Source organism: Micropterus dolomieu, linkage group LG19 (genome assembly GCF_021292245.1).
Source record: "Micropterus dolomieu isolate WLL.071019.BEF.003 ecotype Adirondacks linkage group LG19, ASM2129224v1, whole genome shotgun sequence".
Taxonomy (NCBI): Eukaryota; Metazoa; Chordata; class Actinopteri; order Centrarchiformes; family Centrarchidae; genus Micropterus; species Micropterus dolomieu.
In genome coordinates, this window is record NC_060168.1 from 20,894,817 (window position 1) to 20,917,137 (window position 22,321).

Below are 22,321 nucleotides of genomic sequence, written 5' to 3' on the forward strand. Positions count from 1 at the left end.
TGCACAACTTTGTGAACCTCCCCCTCTACGTACAATCTCCCTCTCCTTGCAAGCTTCAACAAAAATGTTGCCCTCAGGCACTGATCCAGCATCAGCTAACCCCATTCACAGCCCTCCATTAACCATCAGCAAGACCATTTTAAGGTCTCCTTTTCTGTCTTGTCTGTGCCCTCCATTTATGTATTTTCTTAACATGCCCCTTTATTGAGCTAAAAAAAGGTTTTAAGGTGAGTTCTAACAATGTATTACACAAACCTTGACACAGGCAAGGCCCTCACGTCAGCATTGTTCATTCCTGTACTGTAAAATCCATTAGATGTAATTGCATTTTTTATGAAGCTCCCATAGAGGGGTGCAGTGTTTAATGAATAGAAAGGCTTTCATTTTTAGGAGCAGTCACTGGCTTTGAGGGAGGTCACCTTACAATCCTCCTTGATGGGTCATCCAGGTCTATTACAAGGCAGGTCAGTATCACACCGCACCCTGATGATCACAGTCAGAAAGTGGAGGAGGACTTTAAACCCCCTATCTGGTGTTCTAATCACCCACTGTGCTGCTGTAATGGGCTTTCTGTTGACTCTGGTAGATTGTTATCTCACTCCGGTTGATGGGTTACAACATGCTACACTATCTCGAGGCCATATCGATCCGGTTTGATGGGGTTAATAATGTATTTTCTTTTATTTTTCTGACTCAGGGACAGATAAACTAAGAAAAAAACATAAACTAATTCTTGTGGTGTAAAATAGATTTTGGTCATACATGGGGGAACACCACACTGCACATTCCTTTTAGTTAATGCTCAAGGATCATAAGCATCCACAGTGACCTCACTATGATCCTCTGGAAAAACAAACCAAAGCACTACAGTAAGAAAAGTACAGCATAGCTACATCATAGCTGTTTAATTCCCACTGTCAAAGGGCGCAGGAAGCAGGGAGAACACAGCAGGCTTCACAGCTGAAGAGGATTAAGTTGTCCCCAACAAGTATTGCATGAATCAAGTTAGCTGTTGATTGTAAACAGGGATTTGATGGCAACAATTTCCCCACAGGTACAGTAAAAACATTAACGTTTTAGCCCCTTATAGACCATTTATTTGATTTTCCAAACTACAAACCCCCCTCCCACAAATCCGCTTTGTCTCATATCATGATCATCATGATTTTTCTCTAACCAAGTGTTTTAGTTGCCTCACCTTAACCATAGTTTATTCATTATAACCACAGTGGTTCCGTAATCTTGACAATACCATAGTTGTCATGTACAATATTGTATAAAGAAAGAATTTTAAAATCATTTTCATTAAACATAATCAGGGTTTTGCAGTCATCCAATATCAAAATTGTTGTTGGTGACAGGGTTGCTTTATAGGGTGCCCCCAAATGGCCCTAAACATTAATTAATACAAAATTAATGAATCCTGTTTTAAATAGGTGCTAATGCTTACATATTTAAAAAATAAATCATTATATGTGATGTGGACACAACTACTAAGTGTTACAACCTGAATTATTAGCTACAAACAGCAAACATTCACGACTTGATAAGTGTAAAGTAGGATTCAAGCAAGTGCTACTGCCAAACCATCTGTACTGTTCTATTTGTTCACACTTGGTTTTAGCACCACTCCACAGTGGCTAATAACCACAGCACCCACATATGCAGAAGAAATATGTCAGTAAACCACTTATTGTTAATATTAGTTCTTCATTCTCTTTCTCACAAATGGAACAGAGCTCCCGTACAATGTCTATTGTTCATGTTTGCTATAAAACAGCAAGGCATCTTAATTTATTCTCATGGTCACAGCGCAATAAGAACCAGAGCTTGTTTTATGCAGAACACAGCCAGCCTCCTCAGCCCCAGAGAGAGAAAACAGGCGAGTGTGAAGTGCTTGTCCAGACTCCAGGAATTAGTTACTGAATATCAGTCATCTTCCTCCTCCACAGCATGTAATAAAAATGACAGAACAAGATCTAGGAAAAGTGTTGTTATAGTATGTGTTGGATTAATGCAGGTCAGAGACAGCCTCCTCTTCACAAGACGAGTACAGAGAGAAGGGTGCAAAATAGTGTGATCTCACTGCTAACAAAACTGTGGAACTAAAAAAGGCTTTGAAGCAAACTTTTTAAGTTTTCATCATTTTTACCACGATTCAAATGCATTTGACCAGACGAGTACAACGCCCTTTCATGAACTGATTTGATCAGATCTCGGTAAACAAGTCCCGCTGCCACACACACACACAGCCAATGTTTATCCCTCTTTTCTAGTCACTTCTGAGTAATAGGATGTTAAAACCAAGAAAATACGTAGACACCAGGCTTATTTTTCAAAGTAAACAGAAATATAAAAATATGCTTCTGATGCTTTCTGATGAATTCTTTTGAGTTCTATTAATCTTAACTGCAATGTTAATTACATCTTCCAGGAGTAAAATGTCTAACTGTGTCCCCATTCAGTCATGTAGGCTACTGCTCCCCATTATAGACACTTAATAGTTTAGTGAGCAGTAAATTGAGATTTCCGACACTTCTGGATCACTATCAGTCATTATTCACAGGTGTATTGTCGCACAACAGTCATTTTTGCGTCAATTAATTGTGACACAATACAACATTAGCAGAAAGTGGTGTTCATGCCATGAACACAACTTTTTCGCCCCACTGTGGGATCTTTTTGGACACTTTAGTGCTAAACTTCACACTCAGAATTCAGACACTTAAATAAAATGACGGCGGGTTAATATAGTAAAGAGGAAAAATAATCCTACATCTATCAGGTTTAACTGTTGTCCTTTAAAGGCAGCCAATATGAAAGAGAACATTTTTCATTTTTGGAAACACACATTTTTTAAATCATACAAAGATTTCTTTCTATGTGGAATTTACAGTCCGTCTCTTACATTCTAATGTTTAAATCCAATCATGGCTGTCATGTTGAATTTGAAATGAGCTGCTACTTATCAGAGCACTGCAACCCCCTTTTAAACACCTCCAACCTGAACCTGTCAGGAGTCTGGCTGAGGACAAACAGATGCCAGCTAACCTTGTCCTTGTGCTAACCGTGCTAGGTGCCACCAAAGCACTGATGTTACAAGACTTCCTGGGGGCTGGTCCTTCCACAAATCACTGGGTTATCTTCCCCTTACGTCTGTCATATGTTTCCCAATGCTGTTTCCTCTTTTATGCTCAGGTCCTTGAAATGCCAGAGTTCAGTGGGAACCATGGCGGAGCTAAACTAAATGTGGCTGAGTTATGTTGACAGACACATGGGCCCTCTGTTCCCTCAGCAGCCTACAGCACACCCACGCCACAAAAAAAAGTGACATTACAAGATGAACGATGTTTAGGAGTTTAATTTTGAGGAATTGAATTAGCCAAGGTTAAAAAAAGAAAAACAAATCCAATCAGGGAATTGATTTTCGCAAAGAAAATGTATATGCAGAGATCGATTGGTAGTAATAAAGAAAGACCATAAATAAAGGAGCATACAGCACTGGGCAGCATTATCAACCTTAGTGCTCTACAACAATACCACAGTACTGTCCTTTTATTTTCAGCTAAAAAATGCAGCTTTCAGATCTCCAGTCCCATCTGTTGTACAAAATAAATAAAAAATTTTCACACAGTTTGTGTTCATACCTGAGTCAGACAGTTTAGCATTTCACTTGAACGCTTAAGTCATCATTCCCTCTGCAGGGGAACACTATTCAGCTGTCACCTAGTAAGGAATAATCTCATCCACTGGACCATTACTAAGTGTCCTTGTCAATCTTTAGGTCCACTAAAGACTTGTGTACTTTTATTCCTATACAATTTGAGAAGAGCAAGAGCAGCTTGGTATCCACAGCTATGTGAATAAATGTGATGAAAGCTGCTGGATTTAAAAGACAACGAAAACATAGCCTGATGCTCCTGATTGATAGCATTAGGTTAGCTGCCTGCTATTCCTTAAAGGTTTGGGAGAGGCACTTACTTTCTTGCCAAGAAATGAATGAGAAGATTGAAACCACTCTCAAATATGTCTGTTCAACATGAAGATACAGTTAGGAGACAGTTAACTCAACTTGCCATATTGAGTGGAAACAGGGGGAACAGCTAGCCTGGCTCTGTCGAAGGACTGTGTTATTCAAGAAAAGAAATACTTTGTACAACGTATTGTTGAACCAACCAAGTGTTTAAAGCTGTAAATAGACACACTCAAAGACATGGTGAAATGCCAGACGTCAGAGACAGGGGTGAGACGCGATATTATATAAATATGGGGATGACATCGGGGATGACATTTTCAGTCAGTCTTTTAAGAAAGACATTCATAGTGTTGCACTGGTGAGTGACAAAATAGGGTTTTAGAGTTCAAATCCTGCTTACTTTCTCACCTCCACATGCCTGGAAAATTTTTGCGTGAAGAGGGCGTGAATGTTGGATTCTTGGTTTCGGAAAGTTCTAGAAATTGTCAGGACTGTCAGAAAGGTGGAGGGGGGTTTCTGGAGCGGAGTTTCTGGAGTTTCAACCAGCAAGCCCTTCTCTTGAAGCATATTGGCAGCTTAAACACATGAGATGTAATGTGTTTATTAGTGAGTTTTGCACATGCTGGTGTGTGGATTTTGTTACCTTTGGACAGAGCCAGGCCAGGAGTTACCCTCTCCTTTCAGTTTTATGCTAACGGTCTCCTGGCTCTAGCTACATATTCAATGGACAGATATGAGAGGGGTATTAATCTGCTCATCTAACTCTTCGCAACAAAGTGAATACCAGTAAGTGTATTTCTCAAAATGCTGAGTTATTTTCAGTTCATCAAAGAGATTCACTGTAATTTAACTATCCTATTTACAATGAGAAAATATAAATAGGCCCGGGTAGCAGATTTACATATTAACGTCACACTTCAAAGTCTGCTGGTAACAGTGAGAAGTGAGATAGACATAAAGCATGAAATAACCCTTCTATGACTGAAGGCCCAATGAGATCCACATCAATAGGCATCTTTCATTCAAATAAGAAATACAGAGGGAACAAAGTACAATTGGTGGAAACTCCACGCCCCTGAGCCAGACATCTTGAGAAGAATAGACTTCTTCCACTGCCAATTCAGTAAAGCCTGCACAGCAAATTTCACACAACCGTTTTGCGCTCTGCTGATAAAACACTTTGAAAGCCCAATGACACAGACAATGCCTTCAGATAGGAAAAAGCTACGTTTTGTCCCCATGCCTTTTCATCAATGTCCCAAATACAACCAAGCCTAACTGAGCAGCGGAACGGAAATACCCTACAAAAACTGACTCCGGCATCAAACACCCACGCACACTTCAAACAAATCGCCTGCTGTGCACAGCTGAAACAGTCCTACTAAAAACCTGACTGTGTTGTTCTTCATAAATTACTCAAAATGGTGTGAGCATCCCTGTTCTAAGTACTATTTGTGATTAGGTCTATTAGGCATGTGAAGGGGATCTGGCACAATGGCACTAGAACCCTGCACCTGTCGCCCTCTCATCCATGGCCCACTCAGTTTTTGTGAATGAATTTAGCCCACTTCATTTCCATATCCCATTCAAGTGCTTTATTGATGAACAAAAAGACATCACTGGTGAATAAAATATTGCTTTTATTGCCTTGTGCAAGGTAAAATGAGATGGATTATTGAGTCAGAAACCCATATATCATACCAGGCCTCCACCTCATTGGGTTTTACTGATCTTGTGAGGAACTGCCTTCGTTATGATTAAGATTTCACATCCAGAAGCCTCATAACATGTCCACTGTCATCATCTACACCACTGAAGCACAGAATCAGCTCACAAACCTTTTCCCCTAGTAGCCTGTCTGGGAATCTATAAAAAAAAAAGGTTGCTCAATTAAAAGGCACTTTGGGAAGTCGTTTCCGAGCCTTGAATGCTTCTCGTGTCACTCTGATGCACTATGTTGAGACCCAAAGGCTCGTTAAAACAGGTAAGTTCAGTGAAAACAATGAAATGGGGAAATGTCTTTTTCAGTATTATGACTAACTAGCTACAATTTCAAGGCTCTTTATTTCCACATAGATCACATGTTATTCTACATAGATCTGACTTAAGGATGCTGACTTTTTTGTCTGGACTATTAGCTTCAGCCTCAGTCCTTTAGCACAATATAATGTATGTAGCCATCTGGAAACGGTAAAAAGATGGAGACCATTTTCAAATCATGGAGCTAATATTAGCATAATTTGCTACGATAGCAAGCAGCAACAGATAAACCTGCAAGCAAAATTTTTTATTTTAGCCATTAAAACCGAGCCTGTATTTTTTTTTCTACCTCTGTCTTAAATCAAGGACCCGTTGTTTCAAAAATCACTATGAGCTTTGAGAGGTAAATCTGCTGCCGTTAACATTGTAAATTGTGTATGTGCCATGTGAGAACAGAAAGCGTGACAGGTGTGACAACAGGCTTATCAGGAAACCTTAAGTCAATTCTCTCACGGTCCAAGTTGATGACACCTTGTACTGTTAGCTGCAACAGCATGACGGATTGAATATGTGGCATGTGAAAAGAAACATGCCCATCGCTGAGTCTTGTACTTTCCTGCGATAGCACGGTGGTTGGAACTAGTGATTTTGTGGCCCGCTTGAAATTATAGGCACAAAAACACTTGATTTCTGTCTTTCTGCTTTTCTCTGAGGCAGAGTGGTGATGTAGTGCCTCTCACAGAGAAGGAGAGCGGGACCACGCCCACCACGGTCAGATACATCCTCCCTAATCCATCGAACAGTGCCCTCCCACCACCTCCTCCCCCTTTTTCACAACTTCCAAGCACCGCTTTACCCATTACCCTTGGGCAGGAGCCGCCCTTTTCTGGACCACACTGACATTCAGACGCTATTTGGAGCCATTAGGCCGCCAAGATCAGCACTTAACTTACATTTTCACAGCTTCAGGCAGCATTGTTGTTTTCCGATTGTACCCTTTTTTTCCCGCTGTTATTGTGGCAGACTACACACGGGGCAGCGAATTTGCTTATTAGCTGGGGCTCCGGTGCCATAATGTGCTGACAAGGGGAAGGTTGATGGAGGAAGCCAGAACACTCAAGGCGACATTTTTAGTCATCCCAGTTACAGCATCTGACGAATTAGCTAGCTCCGCAGGCTATCCTTGTAAAACAGCAAAAAACATCTTGATTCTTTAGGGGGAAGATGAGATAAAGGCCAAGGATATGTCATTTTAAAACACAAGGAACCACTTTTTGGCAGGATAAAACACTGAATGGCAACCAATGAAAGAGGCATGTTTTTCCAGTTTCCAGAGCAGTCAAGGTTCATAAATTTCTTGATGGAGAGATGGTTGACTAGGTCAGGAACAAGACTTTAGAGGGAGAACCATAACTTGTCAAAGCTCTCTGAGGCGGGGCAAAATGAAATAGGGTGCCAAAAGTCCCTGCGCACAACCCAAAATAAAATACCTACATAAAAGATCACAAAAAATAACATCCAGAGATATCAGACAAATTATGTGGTCATGATCTTGTCCCCATTATATTTAATGTGTTATTTAGTCTGCTAGAAGGAAAGTGTGACAGACAGTAACAAAAACCATCACAGCAACAGTCACAATTAATTTAGTTTCTTTACTTTTTACTGTCATGACTTAATTTTTCCACAGCAACATATTAATGTCAACACAGAGCATTGCTGCATAATTATCTGGCATTTGTGCAATGAATAAAACAGATGCAAGTAAGTACTAATAATTGTGGAGTAACACATTGAAAAATGTGTTAAAGGTTTTGGAAGCAAATTAGGAAAAGAAAGTGTTATAGCACTGAATATCTGAGCATTGGTTGGATTTATAATTATAGATATAAAATGACTTTTCTGTGACAAGATCACACAATTACTTTTAATTCTTTAAGTTTGTGTTTTCTTACGGAGCATTTTCAGTTAAGTTTCAACATAAGACGTTTTAATGCTTGGTCTTAATTCTTTTACTTGTGATACAGTGTGATGATGCATTAATATATTATTATATCTGTGCCTACAATATGATGAGAATGTATAATGTAGAGTAACTCAAATGAACTCAGCCTTGATAGCTCCAGCTGGGAGCAGAATATTCAGTCAAGTAATTGCATTAAGATAACATGAACATTTTATTTGCTGTGTATTCCTGTGAAACCCCTGCAGCCACATGTTGAGTATCTTTTGTTTATTTTCTGTTCCCTGTTCAAGGTGTTTGCCAATTGATCAGTTCTCCTGTAGCAAATCCCAGTGTCCCGGTACAAGCTGTAAATTAACTTTAATTTCCTAATGACAAAGGCAATTCTGCTGCAGCAGGGGTATGACATTCATATTTGATGAGACACTATATCTCACTTCAAAAGGTCTCGATAAGCCAGCTAGAAAGATTTTATTTTATAAATATACAGCACTGCACCGAGCTGACTGCAGCCCCTCATTGCCTGGCAACTCCCCATAGGGCTGCTATTGCTCATTCACAGCTCGGTGAGATGTCGGGGTTTGGCGCTTATGAAAATTGAACTCAAAACTCATCTTCACCCCCAGGCCAAAAAAAATGCTAAACAATGCCATGTCATATTCACAAAGCGGAGAGACTAATCTGTGAAGTGAAGCAGGCATCAACAAAGCTAATGTTTGACGTACTGACCGAGGGAAATAAGGAAGGTGTGTGGTGAAAAGAGAGGGGGGGGGTTCCTTTATTAAATTCCACCAACATTTATTCCAAACATTAATTTCATTGCGCTTCAACCCTGAATCAGAGTCGTTTCAGGGTTGAGGAATGAAGGAAGAGCAGAAAGAAATTGCTTTCAAGTTCTACAGAGCATTCCCCCTGGATGGCACAGACTGAGACGCCTCTCCCCCTAATTAAATGCCCCTGTTGTATTTAAAAGTATAAGATGTAATTAGAACATTTAGTTTCATTTAAAAACACTTCCTTTCTTCCCTCCTACATGCCACAATTTAATTTTATTCAGCATATCGCGGACTCCTGACAGGAACAGAGAGTTGCTATAGAGATGACCACGGCTGAGCTGTGCTTGGAAATCCTTCAGAGTACTGAGCCTTCGCACAGCAAACCAAGCACTCACACTCTCTCACACACACACACACACACACACACACACACACACAAATAAACTACTATGCAAACAATCACAAAGAAGAGACCACCTCTCATTCATTTTGTTCTGTAGATACACAAATATGCAAACACATATATAAACTGCCACATTCTTAACAGCTCAGCCAGCCAGCACCAAGCAGCAACAAACAAGCACATTGTTCAATCAGGTGCCAGCCTCTTGCATAAATACAGGCCACAGGAGATGCGCCTTTATCACTGGGAGCAGAAAGCCACCCCCACTTATCCCCCTCTCTCTCTCTACCTGTCTGAATCGACCTCCTGGAGCTGAAGACGCTGCCGTAGGTGTCTTCTTCACAGCTCTCCCCCCCTCGCTGTCTCGACTGGGGCTTTGAAGGCAGCACAGCAGAAATCAATGGCAATGTGATGGCCGCTGTCACAGTCATTATATACTCTTTTCTGATGGAAGAATGGACCACATTCCTAGTCCTCAATGCAGATCAATTATCCTGAACCGCTGAAAGAACAATGTCAACAGGACACCTCACACACATACTCCCACACACTCATTTTCTGACCTATTTGCCCTTCACTCTCAATTAGCTGCAACCTCATGTAGTAACTGTAGTAAGTCACAATAGAGACCAGTCGTGGCATCATTTAAAATTCAATGCTGAGAATTTTCACAGGGAGATTCACCAGTCATATTGGTGATTTAGTCTCTGCTTTACAAATCAATAGTTATAATACCCAGCCACTGGCAACTGGCAGAAGAGAGGTCACAGATATTACAGAGATGGGTCTCTGTGTCATGCATAATTTACAGTATAATGCTTCAGCCTCTTATAATGCTCAGCTTAGACATGGCTGCTTACCATATTGTGAGCAGAGAAAGCACCAAACAACCACTTCTATGAAAAACACTGAAGAAATAACTTTAAGAAAAATATCTAACAGAGACCTTTATACAACATCCCTTGATGCTTAGTAAAAGCAAATAAATGACAAAATTTACAAACTAGGGTTTATTTTTTACTTAAAATGTACTGACTAAAAAGAAGAACAAATCAAAGCTTTTGATGACTCTTGTAAAGAGAGTGCAACTAAGCAACTTCTCACAATAAATGTATGAACAGAATAAAATCTTAAAAGCATAAAACAAAAGCTGCTAATTACTACTTGTGACTATTGTAAAGCTTATGTTTTTTTAATTAAAATATTCTTCTGAATGGCATTACCAGGAAACCCAGCAGATTATGGTTAGAGAAGCTCTCAGTACTCTATTAAAGCCAACATGTGAAGTTTTCTATGTGATCATAGCGTCTTCTAAATAATTCTGACGGACAATCCCAGTGAAAATTGACGCAGGCTGTGTGCTACTCTCAGCACATTCATCTTAGTCTGCATTGCTGCCTACTACGGTGCACCAAAGTCAGAGATTTTCAAATTCTACCCAGGATGTCTTTAAATGTTGGTAGTTATGTTAAATTAAGAGCCATTAAGTGGCAATCCAGATGAGATAACATACTAATGATTTATAGGAATATCACCTGACTTCAACAGCTGTGTGGAGTAATGGTATTCCTGCAGTGGATTGAACAGCCAATTTCCAGCTGTATCACACGTCTAGCTAGTTCTACAATGGCTGATTCAAATAAACTGCAGGCCTCCGCACAACCTGTCACAAGAACTGCCCACTTTGCTGCAGGATGAACATTTCCATTACCTCTCACCCATAGATGAACCAACTTAAAAGTGTCTCCTCTTCACTTCTCACCCAGCTGGTCTCTCACTCTGTAGCTCTAAAACACTTGAACAGTATTCATGGAACATGGAATTCATTATTTTTGATTACCGAGTCCCTTTCTAAAATCATGCTAGATTCCAAACTACAAATTGACTCTAGAGAAGAGTCTACAGCCATGCTAGAGGCTCTATGAGGGTGTAATTGGGCCTAGCTTTGTTTTAATATAAATACCAAAGTCCTTATAGGCAAGTCATGCCACATGGCTGCCATCTTGGCTATTTCGGACTAACAAGATCAGGCTCCTATCTGAATGAATGGGGACAGAGCCAGAACTGCACTTTCACTGGTCACCAGGACATAAAAACTACATGACTAGAATCAGCAGTAAAATCTGATAAAAATCGCTGAAAAAGATTGAAGACTTTGCCCCAAGATAAGGTTTAAAAAGCGTATTTTCTACTACGCATTCGTCACCTCTTCCGCGCATGCGAAGTACAAGTAAAACAGACCCTTACGTCATTGGAACTACGCGATTGGCTGAAATATGATTCCTGCTTTGGCTGTTAAAAGCAGACGATTGGCTTTCTAGTGGGAGGGGCGGGATAACCGGCATATTTGCCGCTACAGGCTTTCCCCATTGAGTTGTATTGAGGATGTGATTGAGTGGCATGTCTCCTCTAAAATGTCTCTAAATACTCGCCAACATGCTAACATGCTGAGGTTTACCATCTTAGTTTAGTGTGTTAGCATTTGTTAATTAGCACTAAACACAAAGTACAACTGAGGCTGGGGAGAATGAGCTTGGTTATTCATGTATTTGGTGATGATGGTGCTAGACAAAAAGTCATAACTTAAACCAATCAAGTAACAACAAAGTTAGAAATTTTTCATGTTTTCACCTATTTTCACCCCCCCACCCCACCCGCCTACCTAAAGTATGTCTATAAAGCAACAGTAAATGGCCTCTACTTGTATCGACCTATACAGTCTATGGTATCGACCCACAAAATAATACACAGCAACTCTCAACCATCAACCATCTCATTTTCTGTACTTTGTTATGCCATTTGTGAAACTGAACCTTATTTATACCGCCTTACCTATAAAACATTGAGCTACAGTTATATTATTAATTATGTATAATGTATCAATACATTATTCAGATTTTTATAATTACTACTGATAAAATTAACACTGATAATATTCAACGAAGGTTAAAGTCAAGGGCAACTGGACTTGGTTGAAGATACTGGAAGACGTTTCATCCCTCATCCAAAGGACTTCTTCAGTTCTGACTGACTGGCAGGGAAACTCAGCTATTTGACCTCAGTGGGGTCGTTTGCCAGGGTCATCGATACTGCTGGTTCGTTAGTGTTATAGTATTCGTAGTCGTTACAGTCGTTAGGACTACCGGTGGCCAAGACAGAACGACCATCGTTGGTATCTTCACCTGATGTCAATAGGTTACGTTCGTTGAGTTTCCTGGGAAGTGATGAAAGGACAGCATTGTAAGTGGGGGATAAGTGGTGGCGTAGACCCCCTCCTCTGTTCAATGACGGCTTCTCGACCCGGGTGTAGATGGCTTCCTTGACACCTCTTTCAAACCATCCATCTTCTCTGTCTAAGATGTGCACCTGGTGGTCCTCAAACGAGTGTCCTCTGTCCTTCAATGTAAGTAGACTGCAGAGTCTTGACCTGAGGAGTTGGCACTTCTGTGTTGAGCCATGCGTTTGTGTAGTGGTTGTTTAGTCTCCCCAATATAGAGGTCTGTGCATTCCTCACTGCACTGGACCGCATACACTAGATTGCTTTTCTTGTGATTGGGTGTGCGGTCTTTGGGGTGTACTAGCATCTGTCTTAGTGTGTTCTTGGGTTTAAAAAACACAGGGATGTTGTGTTTGTTGAAAATCCTCCTGAGTTTCTCTGATACTCCAGACACGTATGGAATCACAATGTATCGATGACCCTGGCAAACAACCCCACTGAGGTCAAATAGCTGAGTTTCCCTGCCAGTCAGTCAGAACTGAAGAAGTTCTTTGGATGAGGGACGAAACGTCTTCCAGTATCTTCAACCAAGTCCAGTTGCCCTTGACTTTATCCTTCATTGGATAACTATGTCCTGGATGACTGAGAATCTTCATAGACACTGACAATATTAATTGGGTGGGAGTGTCTGGGGAACCTTCCCCTGAAAACTTTGGGCTTGAAACATTTTTCTGCACCAATTTATTGAGGAAATGTCTTTATTCAAATAAAAGTAAACACAAAATTCAGGTGATCATGGTGACAATTCAGAATATAAAAATATAGTGTAATAACATCCAGTAAGGCTCGCAGGCATTCTGTATTGCTGTCAGATGTGTTTCTCATGTATATCAACTTTTCTCATTTAATTTCATCCCTGCGGAGTCAACACACAGGAATGACGTTTTTAAATGTGCATGTGACACCTTTTCACCTTAGTGAGAAATTAATTAGTTTTAATTCAGTCATCAACTCCTGGACTTTAGCTACCGTGTTTCAGCAGCTTCTCTGCACATTCTGAATCTCTCCCACATGTCTGTGTCCTCTGACATTTGCAGAATAATATTTTGAGACAAAATGTTGTAATATTACGAGAATAAAATCGCAATCTAATGAGAATGAAGTCATAATATTTTAACAAAATCTACCTGTCCCTCTGCTGTGCATTACCCTGCGTTACTGCTCTGCTGATATAGTAGTAGGATACCCCCTTCAGACCGTCGGACAGACAAAGAGCCCGTCTGGGACTGCTCTTCATCAGAGATGGAAAAGCAACACTGTAAACTCTTTTGATCAGACAGAAACCTCACCACAAATCCATAGCTCCTCTGATAAAGTTCAGCTCATTTCAGAGGGAATTAAGTATCGTGCAGCACAGAGACAGTCAAACAGAGCAAAGTGTCTCTGAGCGAGAAGGATAGAGATAGCAAAGAGAGCGACAGGTGTCTGTGTCGCGGTCAGGTGCGTCATGTTAAGTTGATGATTCACAGGAGCAGCTTTTAGAGCAATGGTGCTGGGCAACGTTCCCATCAATGGTAATGAGTAAAGATTACTACCGTAATCCCCTTCCCCCACCACTCCACCACTTGCCCCGCCCCGCCGCTATCCGTTCAAAACAGTCAGACTTGCCATCAGCAAGATCGCGCAGCAACATTGCTAAAAAAGTTGCCCTGTGTATCATCAGCTTTATTCTCTCGCTACTTTGCGGCAGACTGTTAACAGTTTGTGCAGCAAATACACTGACTAGAAACTGACTGGCAATATTTAAATCTAAATGTTTTGATTACAATTTTGTTGGTGACAAAGGTCTCTGCCAAGCCCTACAGTTGTGAACGATGTTCTGTCTCTCTCTCTCACTCTCTCCCTCTAAATGCAGGCATGCTGAGTAACGGTGGGGGAGAGGGGGGTGTCACGTTACGTGAACTTCAAACAAAATTTAATGTAGCAATATTTTTGCTAGTAACCTCCATTCTTTGAAGACCTGCGAGACAGGCTGCTTCATGAAGATATTGCATATTAATGCAGAAAATATTTTTGAGTTACATTGGGCTAGTCAAAACATCCGGGCTAAAGACCCGGAAAAATAACCTGGCGACGATGAAAAACCCCCACTTCATTCAAGCTCAAGAAAAACAAAATAAAACTTACCATAACCATCTTGGTTACTCTTTCCATTTTTCCAACAACCACCAACTCTGGTTTGGTGGAAATAAACCCTATATTCACAGAGTTAGATGTGAAAATATTCAGGCTCTCCACTGCCTCTATGCCCAGCCTCACTCCCACCTGAACCGCAGTGACAGAGCTGTAACTCACTTCAGCACTGGATTCCCTTTCATCGAACTGGCCTCCTTCTGACTGAGGCTGTATTCAGTCTTGGTCCGGTTGTGTTCACTGCGAGACTGCTGAGCTCAGTTCTGTTGCCTGCTCACCCAGCTCCTCTCATTCCCAACTCAGTCAGCTAGCAGGACTACTAAATTAGCTGCATGGCTAACTGGGCTAACTAGCTAACGGCAGTTAGCAGCAGTGATATGACCTGATTTGTGATATGCTGCTCCCTATTTTTTGGAGTATGAATATAACAGGTGGAGAGCAAACTCAATTTTTACACATTGTACCTTTAAGGATAGTTTTAAACACTACATGTTGTCTGATCATGTCGGAAGGCAAACTATTTCTTTTTGAGTGTACCTCAGCCTTAAGACACGTCGTGCTGCTTCTAAGCTTAGGGCTCTGACAATAACCCTCCTTGTCCCCACCCATGGCCCCTTCTGGGTGTCTCACATGGATGTTAAGAGTTTGTGTTTGTGTGTGTGCGCGTGTGTGTGTATGTTGGCTTTGCATATGTGTATTTCTGTCTCCATGAATATCTGCATGGGTCAAAAAGTGTCCAGTGGAGCCGTGGCGAGCGCGTTATGGTGTGATGTCAGGTCTAATTAGCTAGCCTTGCCTAAGGCTCATTACTCACAGAACACTGGGAGGATGGAAGGATGGAAAAATGAAAAGGCCACATGGGGAGCACTCACCACCATTTGAGTCTCATCTCCAATGCTTTCTCACCAGGAACGCGACAAGACTTTGATAAGGGCACACGCACCCCACTCAAGACCTCGTATCATCCTTCTCCTGTTCCTCTATGCCTCCCCATGCTCCACACCTCCCTCCCTCCTTTTTTAGGAAAAAAAGCGTCTGGGTTGAAATTAAGTTGATACAATCCAAGGATAATAAAAAAAAAAAATGTTTTAGGCTGTGATGTTACCATGGAGACACTTGTGCATCTATGTTTAGGTTGATTGGAAGTACCTCATCTTAATGATGAAGTAGTTGTCAACAAGATGTATGTGATTAGAAACAAAGGCACACACCCAGGAATATTCAAGATGAAGTAGTAAAATAAATTCACTGTAAGGCCTTTCACTGAAAATGCATGTTATTCACCAACATTTACCATCTAACATTGGTTAAAGCCTTCATCAGGATGGTTATTATTAATGAAATATGGCTTACGGCTGCCCCCAAATAATAAACTAAAGGGTTAGTCGATGAAAAGAGTTGTGTTTTTCATTAGTTTTCATTGGTCGGTTAGTAGCATAAAAAACCAACAACCTCAAACTCCACTTGGGAGCTGCGTATTCTCATCAGGGCCGGGACAAAAGTATCAAGGGATGGTTGCAACACAGACCTTTCCTCTTTTAACACGGATGTCACTTACCGGTGTGCACTGCTCATGGATGTATTATAGTGCTGCTAACTGAAGGCGCTGCCGTTAGCTAGTGTGCTCTGTCAGCGTTCCTAATAGCTGACTCTGCCTGGACTGGGAGCTTGGAGTACTAAGGGAGTGTTTGTGTTTATTTACGAGAAGGAGGTTTTCAGGCCCATGGCAAGGGACCCATCAGGGAAAGTAGCCGGGGAGCAGCACCAGAATGAGCACCGTAAACAGAGTGGACAACAGAACCGGGCTCAGCAGCCTCCAAGTGAACACAGCCTAGCCAGGACAAACCACAGCCTCTGAGAATGACCAGTTTGACGACAGGGAATACAGTACTTATTTACAGCGGCCCCGACCACAACTCTGACTCCAAGGGCGACGAAGACATGGCAGGTTCAGGCAGGGACAGGAGAGGTGTCAGGTGGGAGAGGAACGAGTTTGTATCAAATTAATTTGTAAGTAAACATCATCCATCGTGTTACTAGGTCCACAAGAGTAAGTTATTTATTCCCGTGTTTTGAATGAAACTTGTGTGATGTTATGCTTTGTTGAAATAAATATTCAGGCTCCTAGATGTCATTTTCTCATGCACCCCCCGGGGCGGCTGTGGCTCAGGAGGTAGAGCGGGATGGCCGTTAATCGGAAGGTCGGCGGTTCGCTCCCTGGCTCCCCCTGGTTGCGTGTCGAAGTGTCCTTGGGCAAGATACTGAACCCCGATTTGCCCTAGGCTGTGAATGTTTCCGTTTGAGGCTCAGTGTATGAATGTGTATGACTGGTGAATGCAGATGTAGTGTAAAAGCGCTTTGAGTGGTCGAAAAGACTAGAAAGGTGCTATACAAATACGGATCATTTAAATATATATTTAAATCATTAAATTAATATCATAAATGTGTGACGACTAGTCGACTGATGGCTTGAAATAACTTACTAGACTAGGAAAATCTTTAGTAAGGGGCTGATTACTGACATGTTAAGTATAATGTCCAGTAATCAGCCCTATAAAAGGACTGTGTTCATTAAATTATTACCACCCTAACCAAAGGCTCTTCTCCAAACAGTGACTAAAACTAAAGGAACAACCAAAGTGGGTTAACTTTTATTTGAGACAGAATTAAGTGCTAAAAGTCAACAGGGATGGGATTAATCTTTCAAGACTCCACCTCCAAGACTTTGTCCATTCTGTCTGCTATGGTATTCATTGGGAACATAACTAAAATAACACAATTCCCTCTGCCAGTTTTCGTTTCATCTGCTGCCCTTAGGGTTCAGCAGATCATTTAATCATCCATTCTCAACCCTGCTCCACCTCCTTTGTACTAGAATGAAAGGATGTGTAATGAATCACTTTGCCTGGCACTGAAAACAAACTAAAAAAACTATAGTTCAATGTGTTTTGTCTTCACTTGACACATCTGCAATGAAAGCTACTAAATCATAAGACGCATGGAAGATTTGAGAGAGTACAAAGAGAAACAAGCGTGCAAATGATTGGGATTGCACATCAAAATCTGATTCTGCTTGTATGAATCAGTGCATGTGATCTCTCAAATGTTGACTTGCAAAATGAATGGTGCTTAAACTTTTTTGTGCTTTTTTTGTGTACTTTAAATAAAATGACCTCTCCATATCAAGGTTTAGAGTGCAGAGTATGATAAAAAGGAAAAGGGCCACGCAGGTTATGGTGATATGATACAAATAAACAACAGCATGGAAGATACAATAGATGTGCCAGACACCTCTAAATGAAATTTAATTTGTAAACTCAATACTGGAGTTGACCTTTAGATTTTATAAGACACCATCATGGCAGTAATGCTGCCCTCGCCATTTGCAGCTGTCAGAAAGAGATGTGAGTGCAGGCAAGCGAGTCTTGGATCACATATAACAAGATAAAAGTAGCCTTCAACTGTAAAAAATATTCATAACAAATTCTGGTAAATAACAGTATTCACATTTAAGATTACTTAAATGTTGCAAACATAATGGAGGCATTAATGCTGGAATAGTTAATTGCTAATGCAATTTTCCTGTTGCTGTCCCACATTAAAAGCATTTCCATGGTACCTCTTCTGGTAGAGCATTACCATTTAGGCTTTTAGGCCATAAGTCCTTACCAAAGCAGCCCAGATTTGATTCCAACACGGGGCCCTTTGCTGGTCTTCCGGACTCTCTCTGCAGCTTTCACTTTCTAATAAAAGGCAAAAATGCCTGGGTAAAAAAGCATTCCATTTTACAAAACTTTGGTTGGCTTTAACTGTGAAGCATCCACAGGAAATGTAATATATTTGTCACAAACATTATTGTCGATTGCTATTGTTTGGGTTGGGATATTTTAGACAGCTTTCGTAGGTGTATCAGATTTAATGATCACAGGAAGGAATATTAGGAGAAGAAACAAACACTGTGAAGCTGTTTTCAAGTTGCACTGTGTAGAGCAGGAGGAGTCCAGGAGTGAGTGAGGTGAATGCACTGAAGGCGCACTACAGCCAGACAGGTGCACTGCTGAAGAGCGTCCCCAATATAGCTGTGGAAGAAGAGAGATGGTTGGAAAAATTGAGACAATAAGAGCACGAAGTTTAGTCTAGCCATGGCCACCCCCTGGCTCCGCCATTGCTGGGACCTTAAAACAGTTTCTGTAGTCCCTCCAGCAGGTCTACCCTGGAGTCTCCACCCAGCCAGTGTGCTTGAAACACCAGCAAAATGGGAGGCGACCAGGGGCATCATTTAATCTAGGAAAAAAATATGGTTTCTGACTCTGTGATTCTGATTTCCATTGTCCTCAGCTTCAAACCACTCCAGTGCACATCAGAGGTCATGGTTCAATGAAACCAATAGGACAATATCATCTGCAAACAGGAGAGATGCCATCTGGATGTCAGCAAACAGGACACTCTCCAGACCTTAGCTTGCTTTGATATTTGCTATATGATGGGGTGGTGATGGTGCAGTGGATAAGACACATGCATTTGGTGTTCAATTCAACCACTGTGACACATCCACCAATGCGTCCCTGAGCATGACACTTAACCCCTAGTTGCTCCAGAGGCGTGCCACTTCTGACATGCATGGCAATTGTAAGTTGCTTTGGATAAAAGCGTTAGCTAAATGAATGAATGTAATGTAATGTAATATTCCGCCCATGAATATCAAAAACAGGACAGGAGACACTCTGGATTCCACTGTTCACACTAAACATGCGTGGCTTAACGTCAGGAATGGCAACAGAGCTCTCCGTCTGAATGTAGAGGGAAACACTGGCTTACAACAGGAACCTCAAAACCCTAAAACTTGAGTTCAGTAAAGAAGCAGGCGTGGACCTCTGTGGACTTCTATACACACCTGGCATCTGCAAACACACATTCCACACATATGCACAAGAAACTTTTGATACGCAAAACCACAAATGGGCCTTTATACTCTCACAGCATTAACACAGAATACCTTGCATATTTCAGGGGAACTGTGAATCTACAAAACACAAATCGACGGGATAAGCACTTATCCAGAACCTCATGGTAATCTGTGAGAGGGAAAAAACTGTTTGTAGAAAAATGAAAATTGGCTAGTGTCCAGCACCTTGGCATAGGCTTTCCAAGAGAGACATTGTGACTCCAATCCAATGTACTGGCTATTTGGTGATGAATTGTAATATTTTAACCTTTTCTCTTTATATATCTGTATATTTACTATTTCCATTAACTGTTTTTTGTCTTTGATATGTTTGACTATGTGGTATGTAGTATCTATAAACCGTCTCTAATTTCATCTCTTTGGAGTTTTTCCATTCTTTATTTTACAACATTGAAGCACAGTAGATTAATTAGTTACAGTTTTAACTGGAAAAAGACAATGCCAAGTGTCAAAGTGAAAACAAATCCCTACAAATTGATCTTAACCATGTACAAAGATGAAAGACAAAATAACTAATTGCATGAAAATTCATCCCCCTCATGTCAATATTAGGCCAAGGCAACACTTGATGTAGATGTCTGCACCAGCGTAACATGATCTTGAGACTGCATTTTTTGCCATTTGCTCCACATCTGTCAAGCTGCAAAGGGATCATGTACATCTACATTCCTCTAAAATGCTCTGACAACATGTTCTGCTTAACGTATCCATGATCAATACAGCACCAGTACACAAATCAAACAACTGCTCACCACTGGGGTCCAGACATTGGAGAGCATCCCCCTGAATCACAATCTTGAAAATGTCTTAGTCAACGTGAGCATTCAAATTGGTCAGTAAACCCCAAAGTGCTATTTGGACGGTCGAGTTTGCTACAGTTCAGGAACATTGAGTTCTCCAAACTGCCGGTAGGTGAATATTTACAAACAACATCCTTCGTCTCTGCTTGCTGCATTCATTTCCACAACACCATCCATCCACCAGACTGTGAAATATGGATCCAAATGTCCAAATAATAGACTGGAAATTGGAATTGTGTTTTTCAGCTTTATTCTCTGAAGTGTAGAACTAATCCAAACGTAATTAAAAGTTTGTGTGGTGTGTGAGTGAGTGAGTATGGGGAGTGTAATAATAACTGAAATCTTTAACATTGGGACTCATTTTCCCCTCAGCTCCCCTAGGACGTGCTTATTCTTAAACTTTATCCTTCACCTGGCTGGCCTGAGGCTCCCCCATGATGCAGATGAGCCTCCACACGCCGCAGTGAAAACCCTTGCATACGTATGCTGTGTATTTTAATCTAACTGGACGTGATGCATGCAGTCCCACATGCAGAAATTACTCATCTCTGGTGCTGCATAATTTCAGGATTGCCCCTCTGTATTTTCTTCCCTTTGTTTCCTTGTCCTTTTTTCTTCTCGTTCCATAGATGTTGCACACTCAGGCACAAACCAACTCTTGCTCAAAATGAAGAAGAAAAAAGACTCCAGCCTGTTTCTTTGAATTTCCTCTCAGGACCATATTAAAGAGCTAGAGTGAATCAAACCTCGCCAAATCTCTTGGGTTTTGAATAAGAGCATGAACGAGTACAGGGATAAGGACTGCCAGTCTGAATTCCAGAGATAAGTTTTGACGTTAAGGCTGTATCTATGCAAGACGCAATCACCCTCTGGAGTACGCAGCAAAGACAAGGCTGGCATTCAGAATAATGGCAGCCATGACAGCTTTAGATAAACAGTCAACTGCTATTGAGGTCAGAGTCTTTCTGCCTCAGCACCTGCTTCATTCTGTCATCTGTCCATCCATGTATCAGCAGTCCTGCACAGTTCTCAGCTGATTAAACATCAGTGATTGATCTATGCAGCAAAGTAAAGTTCATGTTTTTTATTTGTCAGACTAATTTGCATATAGACTGAGATCTATGAACAAATGACTCCCTGAAGAATTCACGTACTTTTTCTAATCCATTAGATGTAGAGTTTACCAATATCTGGGCACGGTGGTTAGCACTGTCACAGCAAGTTGGTCCTATTTGATCCAACTAAGGTATTTCCCCAGTGTTCATCTGGGTTTCCTCTGATTGCTCCATTTCTATCCTCAAGGCAAGGCATCATTCAATCAAATTCCTTTACATAAAACATGAAGACTAAAATAACAGAATCAATAAATTAATTCAAACCTTTATTTAAACCCCCAGAACCATTGATGTTACCCTTATTTGCAATGATGTCAAGCTACATACAAGTTAAAATAAATGGGACAAACACAGGTGTAAAGTAAGGGAAAAACTGTTAAAATGGTTACACACATTCAGGCAGGGAGGTTTGCAATCATGGTTTTAAATTGTCCATATAATATTGATTTTTAGTATACGTTGGAGATCACTCCAGGAATTTAGGCCACTAAAATACAAGGCTGACTTTCGGCCATTTTTCAGGCCATGTTCAGGGGACCTTAAGCATAAGCCAGTCATTTGAGCTTGTGAGACAGAGGACAGATTTTCGACCACGCATCATTGAGATGTAAGGTGGCAGCTTTCCAACAAGGGCTTTATAGATAAACAAATACCAATGTTTATTATGTCTCTCTGCCAGAGCAGACCAACCCACCTTAATATACAAGATGTAATGGTTAGTATGGTGGTATTCACCAGTAATAAATCTGGGGGCAGAATGACTGTGTGAGTGGAAGGAGCAGCATTTTTATAAATTACATCTCCAAATCATAGTGAATCTGGTTCTGTTTCTGTAAAAGACTGTATGAAAGATATTTATATTCAGTAACTCTTTCGATGCATTTGCAGTGGATTTATGTATACTATTACAATCAATATCTCTGTTAATAACA

The 22,321-nt window shown here is 40.9% G+C and overlaps 1 protein-coding gene across 6 annotated transcripts in view; it reads right to left on the reverse strand.

Moving 5' to 3' along the window:
• drp2 (dystrophin related protein 2) overlaps nt 1-22,321 on the reverse strand; it is a 166,133-nt gene that overhangs the window by 124,082 nt on the left and 19,730 nt on the right. For 2 of the 6 annotated variants that reach the window (XM_046031087.1, XM_046031085.1), the window contains exon 1: nt 15,381-15,487. The exons of 2 other annotated variants lie outside the window; for them this stretch is intronic. In XM_046031087.1, coding sequence (XP_045887043.1) covers nt 15,381-15,397 — 17 coding nt within the window. In that variant the 5' untranslated portion in view covers nt 15,398-15,487. Of the gene's footprint in view, nt 1-14,670; nt 14,759-15,380; nt 15,488-22,321 lie in introns of those variants that run through there. 2 more of the 6 variants (XM_046031089.1, XM_046031086.1) reach the window with 1 other exon arrangement.